The 20,168-nt window shown below is 44.0% G+C and overlaps 1 protein-coding gene across 1 annotated transcript; it reads right to left on the bottom strand.

Annotated features, from left to right (window-relative positions):
- Positions 1-1,077: 1,077 nt before the first annotated feature.
- LOC107218798 (homeotic protein labial) lies at positions 1,078-19,878 on the bottom strand. The gene is made up of 2 exons (XM_015656811.2): positions 18,370-19,878; positions 1,078-3,030 (listed from the first exon to the last, which is right to left on the bottom strand). Exons 1-2 carry the CDS (start codon positions 19,244-19,246, stop codon positions 2,522-2,524), a joined length of 1,386 nt encoding a protein of 461 aa, XP_015512297.2. The 5' UTR covers positions 19,247-19,878; the 3' UTR covers positions 1,078-2,521.
- Between the last annotated feature and the right edge of the window lie 290 nt (positions 19,879-20,168).

The following is a 20,168-nucleotide window of genomic DNA, read 5'->3' as shown; positions in this document are numbered from 1 at the left end:
ATTTGTTTTGTTAGTTGCTGTCTTCTTCCTCGTCATTTTCACTCTCCTGCCAAGTATTCGGAACCTCAAGATCTAGTTCCTTCTTTACGTTAGTTTCCATCGGCACTGCATTTGTGCCGACCGAATCTTGCGACGCTGGTACTGTTTGCTTCCCAGCATTTGAAGCATTCGCTAGATGAAGCTGTTCGACCTAAAACAGCTTAAGAGCGAATTAGAATCCACTGAAATACAATTTTATTTTACTTATATTACGTTTGCATTTGTGACTCTTGAAGCATTCAGTAATATTTTGCCCGATTTTCGCTCTAATACCGTGTATATAAATACTAAAAAATATTCTTGCCTGGAGTGCGTGAAGCTGCTCGTCTATTTTCGACAGCATTGAAACAATCAGTTCCTCCTCCTCTTTCAATTCTCGTTGATATCGAACAAGCTCGTTCACTTCCGTCATGTTTATACTGCTTATCTCCCTGAAATCTAGAGACAAGAACTTCGCCTACCAACCGGATTACGTGCTTTACGTCGAGTGATGCCAGGTTCAAGGACAACGAAGGGTGCTTTCAGCTTTACAAGCGGTAGTGACATCTGTTCACGAAGTCATCATGCAACCATTGATTTCTAATTTTTTGTGTTAGCCAGTTCCTTCAGTTTTATCAATTGATACCCTGAATTACAAAAAATGTATTGACTTGTGTATAAAAAGTAACTTAATTGATATTAATTTCATTCATGTGTTCTGTCGCAAGATGCTAGAGTGACCAAAATGATTTTACCTGGACTTGATGATGAAATCTGTCGGTACAGCAGCGAGGATACCAACCGACGAACAACTTACCATTGGTCGATAAAGATGATATTTACCCTGCATCCTAAAGGTGAGAGTATAATTTTTAAATAATTTTTGTATATTTTTGTATGAACAAGACAATGAGGTTTGTCATTTGACACGATATGCATTCGTTATTGGGAGGATGGAGATTGGGTGATTATTATTATTATTATTATTATTATTATTATTATTATTATTATTATTATTATTATTATTATTATTATTATCAATTTTAACAACCTAGCGCATGGTTTAATACAATAATACTTTATTCTTTCTACAAGATTCCTACAAGATATTATAACTAAGCATAATTTATAATAATAGGAATTTTTTAGGTACAGAGCCTTGCATTGTTCACGGTGATGCGCGTATACTATTTTAATTATAATTATCTATCTTCTATAGATCTTATAATTTATGGAATTAATTTAATTATTTTGAAACCTGTGCAAATCTTGTATTTAATTTTGCGCATTCGAGGTTACAGCCGCACGAATCATGGTAACAGTTACAAAATCAAAGGAGGATACAGTTTTTTTTTCCAATAACAGCGCGCATTATCAATTATTGTAATAAATAATTGTGCGGGTATAAGAAATCAAGTATGGTCGTAGTACTTGATAATTATTATATGAAATGAAAATAATCTATTTAATTTTTGTCAGCAATGCTCCCCTAATTTTCTAATTATCAAAGATTTGCAAAGGATTCTATTTACATACATACACCGTATATTCAACAGGCATATCTATCATTATCACACTATCACAATAGGATAGTACAGACTATTCACTGTAGTATTTCGCAATTGTCAAGATAATTAATTAAGCTAGTGACTTTCGCTGACTGAATCAAAACTGTTCTGAAGATCGCGCGCACTGTATTTGAAATATCATCGATACCCCGGAACTAAAATTTTCGTCTCCAAGTGTTGAAAATATGTGATTTTTTTTTTTGAAATTTAAGCTATCGTGACAATATAGAGAATTGCGTACATTGTCGAATTGGGGATATTTCCAATGCAATGAGATGCTGTTAATAATTCGGTATAGATAATTTTGGTTGCGACTGATTCTGAGTGATTGCTTTTCAAAGTTTGTTACATACATGACAGTTTATTCATGGTGCTTTTCTCGTGAAATTACGATTCTGTATATTTTGATTTCTGAATAACTATCAATGCGATGTACGCTATACAACGTATCGTTTCCGCGACGCCTGCACTCTTCAATCAAGTCAGTTTTACACAATCAGCTGGCGAATCAAGACGCATCGCGTACATGCGTCGGCGGGTAAAATCAATTTGCCAAAGTGTCGAAATTATCGCTAAAATCGGTCCACTGAACCACGGTTAAAAAACGAAAGATAAAAAAATCTAGCGCAACACGATCGTCTTTACTTGTGGATTCTCGATTCACTCATACTATAGTCACAATTATCCATATTGACGTATTTCTTTGCGTCGACCATGTGAAACACTTGTAAGAGAAGAAAAAAAACAAAAAAAAAAAATGAAAGTACACACACACACACTTCGAAGCGCAACACCACTTGTGTCACTGCGAGGTCAAGAAGAGATCCGAAAAAACAACGCGCGGCTTCGAAATCTTTCCAGTTTTCCCCATTTCACCCCTTTTCGCTGTCGGCGAAAAAGCCGCTTCAAAGTTCAGACGACCCAAATGACGCGGCTTATTCCTTGGAAGAAGAATTCGGGGATTCCCTGCTGTTGTCGCTGGTGAAATTGGCCAGTCCGATACCAGCCATCTCGAGGTTGGATCCGGTTGGCGAACTGCTGCTGCTTCGTGCCCCGCTCAATTGACCGAGCTGATTAAGCTGGCCGGAACCGGCAGCGTTGTCCGACGGAATGAGGCCCTCCTTCATCCGCTTCTTCTGCTTCATCCTCCTGTTTTGGAACCAAATTTTCACCTGCGTTTCGTTAAGCTGCAAGGCCGAGGCGATCTCGATCCGCCTCGCCCTCGTCAGGTACTTGTTGAAGTGGAACTCCTTCTCGAGCTCGGTCAGCTGTTTGTTCGTGAAGTTCGTGCGACCCGTATTGTTGAAGCCACCCGGGATCCCGGCCAGGGTGCCGCTGCTCAGACAGCTCACTGCCCCCGTTGCCGAAGTCGCGTATACCGTCGTTCCCGAGGTGCCCACTGCGCTGCCGACGAATTCGTTACCGGGGGGGTTCGTTTTTGGCGCTGAAACGGAAACGGGAAACGTATTAAAATAGAAGAAAACAGGACAAGTGCGAGAAGGACTCGCTCCCTGAGGGCTCCGTACAAACTTGATCATTTTTATTTTTTATACATATTATATATAACTACAAATGAACTATTTTCGAATTTTTTTTCTTCACTTGTGCTGTGAGACCTTGCTTCTCTCCAAATTGAATGACTCTAGGTCAACGGAAAGTACCCTACTGGTTTTGATGAGTGAGTTTGCGACTATCAAAATATGTGACATAAGCGCTTGTATCTTTTGATTGCGTTGACTTATAAAGTTGAATTTTTTACACTTTCAAAGGACCGTAGACTTTAGTATTTGATATCTTGACAGATATAACGAAGTGATACTGCAAGGGTTGCGTTTTTTTTTTCTTTTGAGGTACGAAATCCTAAAAATAAGCTTCCGTGACGTTTCAACGGAAAACACATTTGCAATAAGAGAAATCATTTCCGACGGATTAGCGAATCGCACAAATAGCTTGTCAGACCCACGCTATGTACCTACTCGTAAGGGTGAAATGGAACGATTCGAGAAGAAGCGGGATGTCCAATATGGGAACGGATTAAGCCGTGATCGTCGCTTGACAGCTGTAGATTGTTCAACACAGCTGGTCAGTTGTTGGGTCATCCTTTACGTCGGCTTGGGTCAGGGTATTCTGGGGGTCGATCGTCGGGCGACGCGACGCGACGTGGTGATGGGGTTGCGTATTAGCGCAGGATAGAATTTGATAGCTTGGGTATACGTTCCAGACGTCCAGGACAGCTAGCCCCTACGGTCTGCAAGGACGTAATCCTTACAGAGCAAACAGTGACTTCCTGTTTTAGCTGGACATCGACCGATACCGCCTACTCACTGTCCTGCCAGATTTTAGGGGAATATTGAATCGTTTCGTCGACCCTTCGCGATGTTCTTAGCTAATTGAAGGATTTCCTTATCAAGGTGAAATTGATTCTCTCGCATTTTCGACGATTTAAAGGAACACGAATGCTTTAATCACATGAAATAGTAACTGATTGTTTTCCTTAATTATGGTAGTTGTATTTTTTTTTAAATTTCTGAAAAAATACCTCAATGTCTATACATAGGTATATGCTGAAAAACTCTGCACTGGTTTTGTGGACATATAGCGGTTCGGTACATTATAAAAATTAGTGGATTATTTAGTCTGCAAGTATGTCGCAGTCAATTTGCGTAATGGAAGAGGGTGATGGGAAAAAACGACCCGTGGCACCGCCTTTGCATCATCTTACTGATAATATATGCGTAAACTCTCCCTCTTATATTATATCCAACGTCTCTGCTCCTCTCTGTCTAATCCATGTTTTCTTTTTTCGCTGCTTTTTATTTCCTTTTCTCCCGTCAATCTTTTATACAATGTCTTATATTACACGAGCACAAACGTGAAGATCTTCCTCACGTTTTACGCATTTTTGAAACCTCTTCCGTCCAATTGCTTTCCTTTTAAATAATTCTGTAATTACATCCGCAACGTTTATAATACAATTACTTTGTTCGCTCACGATCGTTTTCTCTTGCATGTTAATTCACAGAATTCATAAAATATGGCCAACCTGTAGAGCAATACGAATCATTCGGTGCCGAGCTATTTATTGGTTCGTAGTTTGCGAGATCGGCGAAAAGGATGAGGCTGAAGGGTGAAAAAGAACGGGAGAACGGGGAATGGAGGGAGGTAAAAATTAATTCGAGTAGGGGATGAAATAGAGGGATCGGAGAGGGAATGGCGGAGAACGGCGGGAGGTATCGGATGGAACAGGATGATCCGTCTTGTGGCTCATTACCTAATCTTTGGGTGTCGCGCGCAGCTCGGAGACGTTCGTTTACACGTATAAGTATAGAAGCGCGTTGGTATAACTTCCACCGGTCGTCCGGTCTTCAGGCAAAAATATCGGCGAGTCGGAGGAGAAAATAAATGAATGAATAAATAAATGAAGAAGCTGTAGGCTTAATATTAATATGCGATCCACAGGAAATGCGTTAATCGCGATGCTGGTGACGATCAGGTTGAACTGGATGCGTTTTCATCGGCGGACTGGCTATTGCACACACGACATAAAATATTCTAGGATAGTTGTATTCAAAGATACTGCGACTACTTTGCTCCAACTCAGGTAATTCATCAGTGGCAATATACTGCGGACTTTAACTTACAGCCGCTAAATTGATGAATGAGACACGAGAGAGATTTCATTCTATTCCGTTGGTACATAGGCGCCTACGCAGCTAATAGAACTTGTCCAAGTTTATTATACGGTCAGAGAAACCTGCGGCCTTAATGGGTGCACGCAACTTTTCTGTATTTCACGCTTCTACTTTGGCTATAAGTGAGCGATCTCCCATGGCTAGATAGCCTTAAGTTATTTCACCTTTTACAATTCCGTTCTTGACCTTCAAGATTCGTACGATAAATTCATTAATTTCAAAAAGTGATTGCCGCTTTCGCTGTTCGAATTTAAAGATATAGTTTTTTTACGTCTGAAGTATGTCTTGTCAGTTTTTTCCAAGCAGAGAATTCTCGAAATGCAATTTACTCTTTTAAAGATGCTACGGATTTGTGCCTTTCATAGCTTTATACCGGGTAAGTTTACGTAAATATAAACGGAGTTGGAAAAAATGTTTCGAATTTTTCCGAGGAGCAGGCACACACGTTTGACCCGAAAAATTGTATTATCCAACTAATGACTGGCAACTTTCTTATCTCGGGTGTTTCTCGAAGGACGTAATGGGTCCACCATGGGATTTCTCGATATAACGAGGTTTCGAAAGATGGCTTTTTGCTGAGAGCTAGAGCTCTCGGTATTGTGAACTTCCGTTTCTGATATCCCAATGCCAATGGGTGATTTAGGACCGTCTGAAATATTTTTGAAAATTGAATCTATCGCATTAAAAAGATGTTGCGTATTATGAATAACCGTACATCGATGAAACAATATAGCCTTGATAAGCGTATAGTCCGCGTTCGTGGTCAGGTTACATAAAAATTTGATCAAGTTTGAACTCGACCATATGTGGTATAGGTAATATTGATAACATATGTTCATAAATTCGTAATTGAAATTTGGAGATTATGTAGTTGCAACTATCGATGTAATTGGATTCGCAATGTCGCGGTCGACTTTCAGGTGCCAGAAAATGCCATGTAACCAACGAACTGATGTGTCTATTGAATAAGCCGCGTAAACGTTCGATCATCATTCTTCGTTAGTGTAATTCTTAACTGTTTATTCTTCACGTTGTTCATCCGACTGTGCGCACAACTGAGTATGTGACGAAACATCTCGCACTCCGCCCTTATCGTTTAATCCTTATCGTGAATTCCGTTAATAATTAGTACCCGTGTGGCTGCAGTGCAAAATTACGGTGAAACGGGAGTGAGAAGTAAGGGGGTAAAGCACAAGCGAAAGGGGTGGAGCCGAGTTGACACGAGTGACGAGGTGAGCTGTGGATAATGCTGAGTCAAGAGAGTCCTCGAGGTCGCTAATTACTACCGCATAACTAACTCTGCCGTGTTAATGCCGGGCCGAAACAGTTAGTTAACGTACGACTCCCCTGGGCTGATCTCACCCCTTTGTTATCTCACCTTGGTTTCAATTTCCTCATCCCAATTTCACCGAAATTCAACATCTCTTCTGCGATTGAAATTTCATTCGTTTCTCACGTGTACTGTACAGGTACTCCGAGATGCCCGTACATTTGTTTATTGATCATCATTGCACGTAATCGTGGACTGTCAGTCTATCCGCAATTGATCGATATTAGCACGAACCACTTTGCCAGGTAGGCGCCTGTAGGCAAAACACAAGTGCAAACACTTTTAGACATCATATATGTATACGTATATACTGTACGTACATCGTGGATCGTATAATTTGGAATGTCGGTTACGAGGTACTCGTTGTGTTATAATACATGTGCAATTGAGACGTCAGTCGCTTTAGGGTTCTTGTTGTTTTTTTTTTTTTTTTTCTTCTTTTACGCTCAGTCTAATCACGATACAGATCACGTCTAGTACCGACATTTATAATGAGTCTTATCGTAGATTTACGCGTGCAAGATTAACGGTTCGCTTTGTATAACATATATGTTCTACATACTGCAGTCCGGCTGACAATGGGTCGTTATATATGTTTCACTCGTGGAAAACTGGGAGAAAAAATTTAAATCGAACGTTCCCTTATTGCCCGACGAGATGCTGGATTTCAAATATTGGTACAGGAACGTGTGCTGCAACCTACCGTAGGCGTTACTCCGTGTAATCGGGACTCAGGGAGCGGATATTGGACAAATACAGCTGGGGATGGTTTCGGCTACCGACGGTGATGGCTAACGTGTTTCTTCAGCCCCGTTGCACTTAGTCCTCGGATGATACGGTTATACTTTTTAAATGTTTTTGCATCTAAATGGACTCGAAACATCTCGCGAAAATCAGCACAGTTTCTACGTCATATATTCTGCGCAGATCGTAAATAATACGCAGAACCCGAAGTGCACGCCCGAGTTTTACATGTGACTTATTTTTTGAACATACTCGTTCGTGAGATGGATATGCGGACGTTTATAAGCATCTGGACATGGCCGGACAGGCATAGATGAACGAAGAGATAAAGTCGTTCGCATAAGCATTCCGTTATCGGGCTTTTGCGTTTCTTCTGTGCGCGTTATTTTTCATTCGGTCGTCTTCTTCTAGCTCACTGTCTATTCGTCGGCTAAGACGGCGACACGTGTTTCATAAGCAACTTCATCATCCGTTCCGCCGTATCACACATAAGATATGTATATACAGGCTTTTGACTCATTGTCAGTCCGGTATTGAGCTGTTTTGGTGCATATTCTTTTGAATGACGCACGTTCTTTTGACTATGGCTGAAATTTAACTTTTGACATTCACGGCTATCTGTTCTCAACGTCGCACGTTATCACGTGGGGGAAGCAGGTGCGTAAGAGCACGTCGTGTTAATGCGGGAAAACGGTAGCCGCGAAGGCGGATGGATCCACCCGAGGAGCCACTCCATCCCTCAAAGCTGAGCGCAGATCTCTCGGCTCTCTTCGATGTAATATTACGTAGCGAGCTTCTCTCCTGGTAACGGAACACCGAAATGCACACGAAGGTACAACCGCGTATTCGTTATACACCCATACCGGCCAACTTCTCCCCGTAACGTGCCACCGAATGATCGCCCTCTTCGCTTCTTCGAGCCCTGCAGTGCAGCGTGCTCATCGTTGTCCTTCTCCTCCTGATGTTGGCTCACCGGCTTTTAGCCACTGAATAATATTTGAATTGCGTAATGCGCTCTCCGTAGGGGATGACGATGATCCGGTACCGCCTCGAGCAGATGATCCTGTGTATACTTACTGGATTGGCTTTTCCATCGCCATGGTAAAAGGGTTCCGATACATCTGACAGTCGAAAGTTAACCCCTGTGGCTGTCTGAAGAGTTCAAAATTTTCGTACCGGTAGTCTACTACCCTTGAAACATAAATTTTTCTGTTCCCGACCGACCACGTTGATCGTATACTTGAATAAATTAAAACCCACTTTGAAGAATTACTCTACATAACCTGGTTCACGTTTGTTTCAGAGTGCCAACGGCGTTCGAGTGGATTCTACAAACGGTGGCGGGATACCGATGGTTATTTGCGGACCATTGGATCAGAGTTTTTCCCCGTAGAACGAATGGAATGTTCAAAAAATACAAATCTGCGCCAGGTTGCCGGAGCGTTGCGATTGCAGGTCAGTGTCACGTTTTGTAACGAGTAAAATACAGACGCGATGTAGAAGAGTGAGTGGGTGTATCAGCGGTTGACTTTTTTTTTTTTTATCAACCTTTGATATAATTGCTAAGTTACTAATAGTCGATTCATGCCTAGAGATTATTACGCTGTACATCGCGTGTCTGTGCGCCGGGCCTTCGCGTTTATGCGCTATATACGTGTCTGTGAAATAAAAAGAGGAGAAAAAGAACGTCGGGACGAAAGCTTGTCCAATATTTCCTGCACTTGACAAGGGCCGAATAGAGTTACTTCGAAATGTACACTTTTCAGATATTTCGGATTTTTTCTCCAATACACACGAGCTTTTTCTTCGATCATTTCCACTTACAAGGAAGGTATCCCAGATTGATCTCTCCGATTTGACTTCTTTTTTAATATATTATAGTAGATTAAAAACTGAGCGACACGTATTTTTTATTATCCGCCGTTAAACAGTTTAAGGGGGTGAAACCATGAAAATTAAGAAACTTTTCCAGCTGGATTGGTTGAAAAATATGATATTCTTTTGCGTGAATCTCCCAAATCGCGCCTTGATAAAAAAAAATAAAATAAAATACATGTCGCCTAATTTTTAGTCCGCTATAACATATTGCAAAAGAAATAAAATCCGAGTGATCCACCTGGGCTACCTTCCTCGTTAGATAGAGCTTATAATGACACTCGGTGCAACAAGATACTTTCCCCGAAATATGCGGATGACCCTAAAATGGACCTACGTCGTGATCGGCAAAAGCGAATTTTGGCCCCTGGACGGCATACGCACACCATTCTGGGTATCGCCATCGGCCTTCGCGGATTCTTTATAGTGGCAGACAAATCGATAAGGTCGGTGTGCCAGCGGTCTCCGCTGCGTTTAAGCACCGAGCCGACAACAAGCACCGAGCCAACAAGCACCGAGCTGTGGCTAGGCGTCGAGGTTGGAAACTTTTCGACGTCGTTGGTAGGTACAAGGCAGGAGTTTGTAGCGGTAGGCAGGTAGGCCATGGCTGGCCGGCCGGCACACGGCTTGGGTACGTAAAATAATAATATTAAGCTTCGTAAGATTTAATCTCTACTGGCCACCGAACGAAGGAGGCCGAATCGCATGCACGACTCTCTGACCCACACCTTCGCTATTACCCACCTTTACGTCGTCACGACGGCGTGGAGTTAAGTTGTACACCGTGAGTACGACCTCATGTGACTATGCAGGCTCCGTATATCGTTGCTAATAACTCGTGTGCACGAAAGATATTTTTCCCCACGTCGAAATAACGCTCCTCAAGTTAATTCCCTATTTCATATTTTCATTGATGCATTTATACGGAAATTGCTGGTCAAACACTTACTGGTATACTCTAACGGGAATTAGCAATTCTTGACACAAGTTTAGTCGTGACGGATTTATTTAAAAAAATTGGCAAGTGCCAAAGAGCTGTCAGTAACACTGGCACACAAAAAACAAAGTGTCTTTTGACCGCCACACTTTCATGCTTTTGAAAATGTTGCATACGAATAAAGGTGTCAGAATTGCTCAATCATCCTTAAATTTTCAGTACTCCTGCCTGAAACATTCGTTCATCGACCTCGAACATCGCAAGATGTTGTTATGTGAAAGTCAGAGTGGAATACTCCATATAACAAGTTAAAATCTAGGGGTGATGGAGCAATTCTAGCATCGAATTCAGATTCAACATTTCCAAAACCATACATGTGTGATCTAGTCTGCCGGACAAAACACTTTCTTTTGTGTGCCTGTGGAATCATACTGATTTAGAATAAAACGCATGGAAAAAAGTTCACCATATGCAATCGACACAAGGAACAATCCGTTCGATTCTTATTGCGTTTTGCCAGGTCCTCTTTGTACGCTGCTGGCACTGCGTGAATGTAGATGTAAGGTGCCAGTTGAGCAGAGCAGGGCACGGATTACTTGACCATTCGACTAGGTACTGCATCACCATGCCAGCTCGACCCGTGTTGCGGAATATCAACACTTTTAATGGCTGTCGTAAAGGTTAGTACCGTTATATTAATGGGACAAATATTATTGGCCCGTATCACTCTTATCCGTCCTATTTACTGCAAAAATCCGCAGTACCTTGCGGTAATAGCTCAGCCATCTCAAATGCCTTCCAAGACGTAAAATGCCGATGGATTCTAGCTAATTTCACTTCATAGGTGCCGCACGGATGTTGTGCCCCCTTTTTGTCCATCGGTCACAATCTGATCGCTGGTTAATCGTCATGATCTACATGTAAACAATACAGATGGATGAATTAAAAAAATATATTGTATATGTATGTATTATATATTGTTTTCAGAGGAGTTTAATACCGTGCAGATTTCTATTTTGTAACTTCTACTCTGTGGTTTTCATTCTTATTATCGAAATAACCATAATATATATTCGAGGTATATCTTTGGCTTGAACCAGAGCAATTCGTCCATTGAGAATTTCGACGATTTAGTCAAAAATCAACTCAGCGTAGAGCAAAGCTAAAATTCATGGGAATTTGCTCACGGCATAGTAAGTTGGTCCCGGCGTTCCGTCGGCAGTGTTAGTGTATGCCCAACCTGTCAAAAGATTTAATTGACATTCCAGAGTTACAATATGGTCGGAGCCAAGCATCCACCGGACGTCAAATTTTTCGAGTGCCGCGGGGACAGCGGGGCTGAACGTTGTGATAGGTAATATCCTGAGTCATAGTAAAATATGGAAAGCAACCGTCACGTGATATCACTTGGCCCCTTGTCCGCGTGCGTGCTGCAGGTACTAGCCTTGTACGCTACAAATTAGGTGGGCTGCAGGGGGTTGGTTGCCCAGGAACTTTTTTTTAGGGTGCGAACCCGGTGGCTGTAGCTACCCCGCCTGTAATTTTCTGTTCCGAACAGTATTTTGCCTTTCCTTCTTTCACCCTTTGGCGTTCACTTTTCATATCCAGACGCTTTTCTCCGCTTTCGACCTTCCCGAAGGGAAGCAATTTCGCGTCATTTTTTCTAGGGTTGAAGCTTAAGGAACGAAAAAGAATTTCAGCAAAAATTTCACCCGGAGCACTCGAGGCTTGCGGAATTAAAAATCACCGCCCCGAGCCGTCTCGACACGTGGACGGGTTCGGGGTCGGGGATCCGTTGCCGTTGGCGTTGGCGTTGGCGTCGGCGGGTGGCAGCGGGTGGCGGCAGGCGCGATAGGAACACATAGGAGAACACGCGAGCGATCCTCAGATCCCCTCGGCAGATATCGGCCGCTCACTCACGCGTCCGCTGGCCCTACTAGCCCTGGTTTAACGTGTGAGTTACGTACACGTGTACCTACCTGGCTGCAGTCGAGGACTAGCCTCGAGTCCACTACGAGCTACTAGCCACGGTTAGGAGCCCTCCAACACCCCACCATCTTTATATTCCCAGGACGAAGCGCGCCCGATGTCGTTACATCCTACTCTATGGTTAAGGTCTGAGGCTCGGCTTAGGTGGCAGGTATGCGGTAAGCTTATCGCAGTGGTCAGGGCATACGCCTATAGGTTTCGCAAAAGAGGGTCGGGTTCTCTACAATTTTGGAATTTCTCATCACGTGCGGTTGTGCAATTCCTCTGCTCGGCCAAAACATCGCCACCCGTCGACAGTGTATCATTTATTTCGTTTCATCCCTCATGTTATGCATGCTGCAAATGAACCATCAATCAAATGTGTATTGACAATGAGTATAGTGAGAAGATCTTGACGACTTTTTTTATTCATGTTTTTGACACTCGGTTAGAATTCTGAAACGAGAAAAAGAGTCTTAATTTTATCACTGATACACGAACCAGGAACGTGCAAGACGATAAAATGCTGCAGAATTACCTGTATGTGTTTAACCTTCTATTTCTGAAATTACAAAGCGAACTACTCTTTGTTTTATTTTCTGGAACGAGCGGAATCTTTGAATTCAGACCTGACGTTATCGGAGCTACCATAATCGAGGCGAGCTTGATGTAATGGGTGTGACTGGTAGCTAACCTACCTATACGACGTAGAAGCAATAAAAGTGCAGGTCAGTTGTTCGTTCTTAAATAACAACAACATAAAGCACGGCGTAGCAATGATTTGAATTGCATAAATATGGGCGCATTAGGACTAATTTTCGGTTAACCTTCAAAAAATCTTCACGAAAAACGAAGATTATTATTATTAATTCTATTGGTTATTCAATATCACTTTTTAGAAACCTCTAGGTTCTTCCGTTTCTCTTAACTACACGAAGGGTTCAAAAACAGAGTGAAAAACAGAGTCCTAAAATCCGTTGGTTCAGGTTTGGAAAACCGTCACAATCCAGCGTGTCGCGATCCGTATCGCAATAGCTACATCAGCACTTGAAACGAACTTCGTAGTCACGATTCGACATTAAATGCATAGGTCGGAATTCAAAATTTTTGAGGGTGTAATTTCAGGGTAAAAAAGGTTGGTGTTGAAATTACCGCAAATAATAACTGGGGAAATTGAATTAAAAATATGGAGTTCGTAGTGTGAAATTGGTGTTATTGTTATTTTGTTTTTCAATTAACCCAAGTGCTTTGCATCGAATTCTATACACGTCACGATCCGCATAGATCACTAGATAACTAGGTACATGTTTCGCTGTGATACCGCTCACAAAATTTCAAAATATTTTCTATATACGACAGTCATCTGTGCAGGGTCCTATTTTGGATGCAATTTTTCGATCGGTCTAATACTGGGTAAATTTTTTGTTGGAATCTCATCGGAAAGCATACGCCACATTTTTCTTCTAGAAGATTTATAATACTCACGGAATTAAAAAATTTATTCTGTCAAATGGAAGTAATAATTTCCTCTGCCCTTGTCCCAGGTGAAGCCTGAATGTTTTTCGAAGTCAGGATTACTGATCGCGTCGAATCGAGAATGAAATATTAAACCATGGGCTCGTATCGGCGGTTGAGAACGTCAAAGAGGCGCCGATTTGGCGGATGAATCCGTGAGTTAATCCGTGGATAACAGGTTCTCTACCTGAGGTGGATCCGATACGCGTGGCTACTTATACAGATAACCGAACGTATATATCGGACGTATCAGCGTCGCGACGCTGAAGAGTCTAACCAGATGGGCGTGGCGGTAAAATCCTGGGAGGAGAATTTCGCAGAGATTTGGTTGGACGGGTCTCCCTGGTTGCAGACGACAATAGAGCTTCTGTACCATGGCCAGAGCGTCGGATGGGGTGCGAGTTGCCCAGCGGATCGCCGCGTCGCGTCGCTTCGTCCTTCGGGGTTACCAAGGTCCGGTTCGGGTCGCACCCTCGATGGAGGCTCCGCACAGCGTCGGCCGTTCCCTCCCCGATCTATCAAACTTGGCTCAATTTCTTCTAGTGTTACCCAATAATGCTATTTACCATTCGGATTATGCCTATAACCCACCCTCTTGCAGCCCACGTCGCCAAGGATAACTTGTGCCTTCGATTTTCCTCCAGAATTATATTTTGAGCTTTTAGAATTCGATGTAATAAGAGAGTGTGATTGAATAGTTCAGTTGAAACAGTTGGAGTAAAAATCAAGAGAGAACTTGAACGTCGATGAGGATGGTATTCGATTTTGTTCTTGTTTCTTCATTTGCTGGCCTTAACGTCGCTATGAAAATTCGCTGTCTGTAACAATTACTAATCAAACTTCTTTGCAAAAACCATCGAATGTAACCTTTAGTTACAAGTCAACCTCTTTGAAAAGGCTAAGACTTGAGTTGGTTCTATGCAATTAGTGTAAATTCACAAATTTAGTCGCTATCAGTGGGTTGAAAATCAATAATATCATAAACGAATGTATGGCTTGCGAAAACACTTACGATTAGTTCAATCGAACGACAAAGTCCAAGTGCTTGGCTGAATTGACTCGTTTGTATCATAATTGTACCCGTGATTACCTGCGAATTATTGTCTTCAAATATTTCGCAATGTGACCAGGTAATGGTACGTCGATAAATCTTAACGGGAGTTTAAGAGTTTAGGAGAGGCAACAAGTTGCGGGGTGGTAATTACCAATTATGAAATCAGTAGGGTGTGAGGAGGGGTGCGGGGGATATTTAAAGTTACGAGTCTAAAGCGGGGTTGGTTAGCCGGTTGGTGGGTCGACCTAAACGACTATAGTTGACGTTATTACGGTTTGCATGTCCCGGTGCAATGAGTCTTGGCGTTTCACCCTCGTACAACGAACCGTAGGCATTATTAATTCGATTATAATGAGCTATTAAGCTCGTAACCCGCGTAATCCAGTAGCAAGCCTTGTTGAGTACCTAAACCCGTTCCTAAAACGAAACGTTTTCAAGTGCTTTTCAGCGATTAACTTGATATACCGAATTGAGAGATCCGATTCCGCAATGCTCATGTGTGGTTTTAAATATGTGACCACCGCTGGCGATAGTGTAAGACATTGATGGAATTAATTTGCTATTTTTAAAGCAATTAGCGGACAGGGGCATATATCAATGACTTAATTCACGAGGGAAGAGCTTTCCATCGAGATCGAAGCGAGACATCTGTCAGTTGCCGCGACACGGAGAGATCATCGTGAACAAAACTCCGATAGTGAAATTAATCAAACGAAATAGCTCCGTTCTATATTGAATCTGAAGTGCTCGATGCTCATTTCGTTATCGTAAAAACGGGTGCTTTTTACCGCACTTACGCCTTCGCCCACTCCAAAGTGATACCTTCCCGCTCAGCTAACGATCGTTTAATATATTAATTCAATTACTCAAGACCATATCTTTACACTTGCTCTTGTTGTGCCTCTTATTCATCTGCGATTCAATTGCTTTTATTTATTTCTCTTCTAAGGACCTTAGAACCTTATTGTGTTCTGCTGATCACCGTCCCCGGTGTCTAGATAACGATTTCTTGACTGGCTAGGTTAACGTGTTAATTGATCCAACGCGTTTAACTGTGTCCCTATACTCGGTTCCCAACAGTTCAACACACCTACATTATTGTCCGTGAGAGTTTCGATAGTGGGACAGGCCGCGGCGCCAGTCTGCAGCTGTCATCTTTTGTCGGATCGTCGTTCCCATGCACACAGAAAAATCAAGATGCGCAGAATTTTTTACGATCGAACGAACTCTGGAAATTTATTTCTCAAAGATCCTCTTCGGTTTCAGCGGGGGAAAAAAGAACAATGTATCCCGAACATCATGTCCAGAAAAATTTTTTCTTCCACTCCCTACCAATTTACAATGTGACGAAGATTATGCCGATTATTTCTTTTTCGATTCACTCTACAAGATATCCAATCAGTGCGGATAATTAACTGACACCTGTAATATCTCCGAGATAAAGCTGTGCAGATGAGTTGGCGGGTTCAGAAATGATCTTAGCAACAGTGAATTGTTATTAGACTAGAAAAACTTGGTTGTCCGTACAATCAATAGGCGTGCAATATTTCTGCGAAGTTGTATGCGTCAACCCTCGACGCGTCTTTTGGTCGATTTCTCATATCTTACAGGACTAATTAAAAGCCGAATTCAACTGCACCTGGCCCGAGGTGTCAGACAGAAGATTCTGACAAGTGGACAGCAGGATTACTGCTCATGCACCAAAGCAACGACCGTGTCGAGGATAGACGCAGATATAATACCACTGATATACTGGGATGAACGAGTCGAATAAAAATCGGTGATTAAACCGGAGAGAGAGAGAGAGAGAGAGAGGTTCTCGTGTTATCGAACAACCGGACTACGGCAGCGTGCAAACCTTGTCGGTGAAAGAGATATTGTGGCATATTTGCATCCGGCAAAACGACGAGTGCAAGAGAGATTGCATGCATGAGGGTAGCTGTGTTTGATTTATGGCCTTTGAACAACTGCGTGTGCGTGAACGATTGTGCAGGACTGCCATATACTTACTCGGGTGGGTGTAAAGTAGGCACTGCCGCATGCAAGGGAGATACTTGAGCCTGTGGTTACGGTTTATGCGGGTGTGTGCAGGTTCCCTGTTAGAGTTCCGCTTATCTGTTGCATTTGTTACCGAGTGCATCGGCATTCGAGGGATCCTGTTTGCCACCAACACCCCGACGATAAGAGCAGCTCAGGTAAACAGCGGGAGATCGAAATTTAACACCGAGACATCAAATGCGGTACGGAAGTAGGTAACGTAAGAAAACAACTTGCGTTCCGTTTTCGACTAAACAGTGAATCAAGAGGGAGGTAGGACGTGGAAACAACATCTTTAAGGCATGTACTCCTCTTTCAGACGGCAGAAAGGACAGGGGTCAAATAAATTTTTCGAACGTCTTTTAACATTCTGGGCCCGATATGGTCCGGATAAATTACATGACCAATTTCAGCGCAATTACCAGTTGTAAATGGGTAAATACCGTGTATTACAAATCATGCAATCTTAAACCAATTTACTCTATGACCTGACATTAACACTTTATACTCTGTACTTTAGCACTTTGCTGCAGATGAAAATTTTTATGATAGATTCGCTCAAGGATTGAACGGAGAATGTGGTTGACGAAAATGATAAATATTCAACGTGTCTAGTGCATGTGAGCGCTCATATATTTCTTGTTTAGCAGAAGGAGTTTTGGGCCCAGGTAATATTCTAGAATGTCTTCGGCAGGACCCGAAAGCTATACGGTCTCTGTCCAACACTAATTAGAAGATTAGAATCGCACCGTTCTACTCGAGCTCATTTCCTGGCCCACCAAGCCTTTGCAGTCCTTTGAACGTGGTTCTCGTCCCCGAGTTTATCCTAGGTATGAAATCGTTATTACACGCACATCTTCCACAGGTTGAAAATGTCCCAATGATAAGTAGCCACGGAGTTGAGGAGGTAACTAAAATCGTGACAAGCAACTGCTAGCGACACGCTATGTTAGGTACGGGGTACATGATCCCGAGGGATCGCGATCGTGACTCGGACACTCGGCCGTTAATTGTCAGCAAGAAATCACTTCCGTGTATCAAGATAGTGGTGTCATTTATTTATTTTTTTGGGACCACGTCTTTCTCCCTTCACTCTTTAACCCATATTCAATTTTTCTATTATACTTAGCACAGTTTTTCTTCCCATTTGAATTGCTGGTACAAGAAATTAATCACATTCACGATTCGCCATATTCCGATACGCGGTCAACTAAAGCGGGAAGGCGATGCTCGTAGTGGGGCGTAGTGTGAAAAATTGTGAACTCGGGCGTTGAATGATTCCGCAATTTCCTGAATCACTCCACTTCTTCCCATCCTACCGAAACTTAAACGAGTCTCACAAATCACTTTCGTGTTAACGATCTATCCCGGACCGCCTTTCAACAATTGATAATTTTACGCTCGTTGAAAGGCGCGGTTGAAAGACAAGCGTAAAATAAGCTAAAATCCTTTGGCCCATGGAGGCATAGAAGAAAGCGCCATTCATTCACGGTCAACAACAAGCTCAACTTATCTAACAAATTCGATCCCCCTTTTTTCAACCTATCTCTTTTTTCACATACAAATCCCTACAAGCTGTTTGTATAATTCACACGTGGTACGGACCATCTTTACTTCACTCATCTACTTACCCACTGGTTTTGGCACGTTCCTCTTAACTTGCATCCATTTGTAGGTGGGCACCTGAGCTTGCTGCTGTTGTTGCTGCTGCTGTAGCTGCTGCTGCTGTTGCTGGGGATGTGAGTGGCCATGGGGATGTTGGTGATGGTGCGGATGTGGATGTCCAAGAGGATGGTGGGAGTGGTGCTGGTGTGCGGACTGCTGAATCGAGTGGTAGCCAGTGGGGTCGGGAGTTTCTTCCTTGTAGTGAGCAGCGGGATGACCGGGATACTCGGACTGGTGGATGGATGACTGGCCGTAGTGTAGAGCGTCCTCGGGGAGCTGGTGAAGGTAGTTGGAGGATCCACCGAGAGTGATCTGGTAGTCGACCTCGTGATGACTAGACTGCTGATGATGGAGCTGCTCGTGCTCGGGGTGTTGATGTGTCTGTACAACGGGGCCGGGTTGGTGGACGCCCGGCGGATCTTCCCTGTACCCGGTCGGCTGGATGTGGTAAGTCTGGGGGTGGTGCGGGTCTGCGGCCGGATGGCAGCCGGGGTGCTGAGCAGGGTAGGAGGCATAGTCGAGGTTGGTGTAGCTGAGCCCGTTCTCCGAGGATATGATGGCGGTCCCGTCCTCGTGGAGGACGGCACCCGTCGGCGAGTAGAAGCCCTGGGGTGGAGTGCTGGACGGTCCGGACTCCCCGGAGGGCAGAAAGGGCTCCGAGGAGGAGGATGAGTACGGGGCGACCGCGGTCTGGGGATAGTAGTGGGTAGTCGCGAGCTCAGGGGACTGCGGAAGCGGCCCGTGAGCGGCGGGCTGGTGGCCCGTTTGCCCGGCGAAACCGTAGTTCGGATAGGAGTCAGGCTTGCCGTAGGTCCCGTACATGCCCATGTCCATCATCATCATCCTCCCGAAACAGGTACATTAATCCCAACGTCTATCCGAATGCGGGAATCTGCGACGGCCGAAACCACCTCGCCCTGGTCCGGCGTTAAGCCGCGTTTTCTCGCCGAACTCCGCGTCCGTCCGATTAATTAGGCCTAATCGTCCGGCGGACGGCACCGGCCTCGGCACCGCGGCGGTGTCCGTCGACGCCAGGCGATCAACCCACTGACCCCGTCACTTTTCCCCCGTGTCAATAAACGCACAAACGCGCCTCCGTACCCTCCGCACTGTTTGTCCTACGTAATTCACTTCACTCTTAAACAGTCCTCTTTCCGAGATGCGGAGGGTGAGCCACTTCCGGACGATGACGCTGCGCGGAGCGGTAACGCTGACTACTATCCCGTCCAAGATCTCCTGACGCGGTTTTTCCGCTCAGCGACGGACGCGGAATTGTCACTCTTACGCGACTCGCGATCCACCTGCGGCTTCCGCAGAACCGCCACACCGGGAACCCGTCGATCGATGCGGAGGCGAACCGATTTCAAACTCAACTTGCGCGGATGCCGCGAAAACTTCGGAGCTAACTCGATGGCAGCCGGTCGAAGAACGCGGCGGTCGAACGCGGTGGCGAGTCCACGGGCACTCGTGCTTTGAGTCCGCGCACCAGGTGCGCCGCAGAGTATCCCCTGCCTAGGTGAGGATCAGCGTAGTTCCCGGGTTTGGGGAGACCGGAGGAAGTGGCGGAGGGTCGGGCCTGGTACCACGTGACCTTCGGTGGGAGGACTCGGCCAATAGGGAGAGAGCTGCGCCGTCGCCGCTCTCCGGCCGCATGATGGATCGGCCTCAGATTCTATTTTCATTCCTTTTATCTCCCATGCTGCAGTTGACACGTATCGTATATATGTATATACGTATATACAATGCCCCCGTAATATCGGTGCCA

Source organism: Neodiprion lecontei, chromosome 1 (genome assembly GCF_021901455.1).
Source record: "Neodiprion lecontei isolate iyNeoLeco1 chromosome 1, iyNeoLeco1.1, whole genome shotgun sequence".
NCBI lineage: Eukaryota > Metazoa > Arthropoda > Insecta > Hymenoptera > Diprionidae > Neodiprion > Neodiprion lecontei.
Note: the sequence above shows the minus strand (reverse complement) of the source record. Positions and strands in the feature narration are given on the sequence as shown.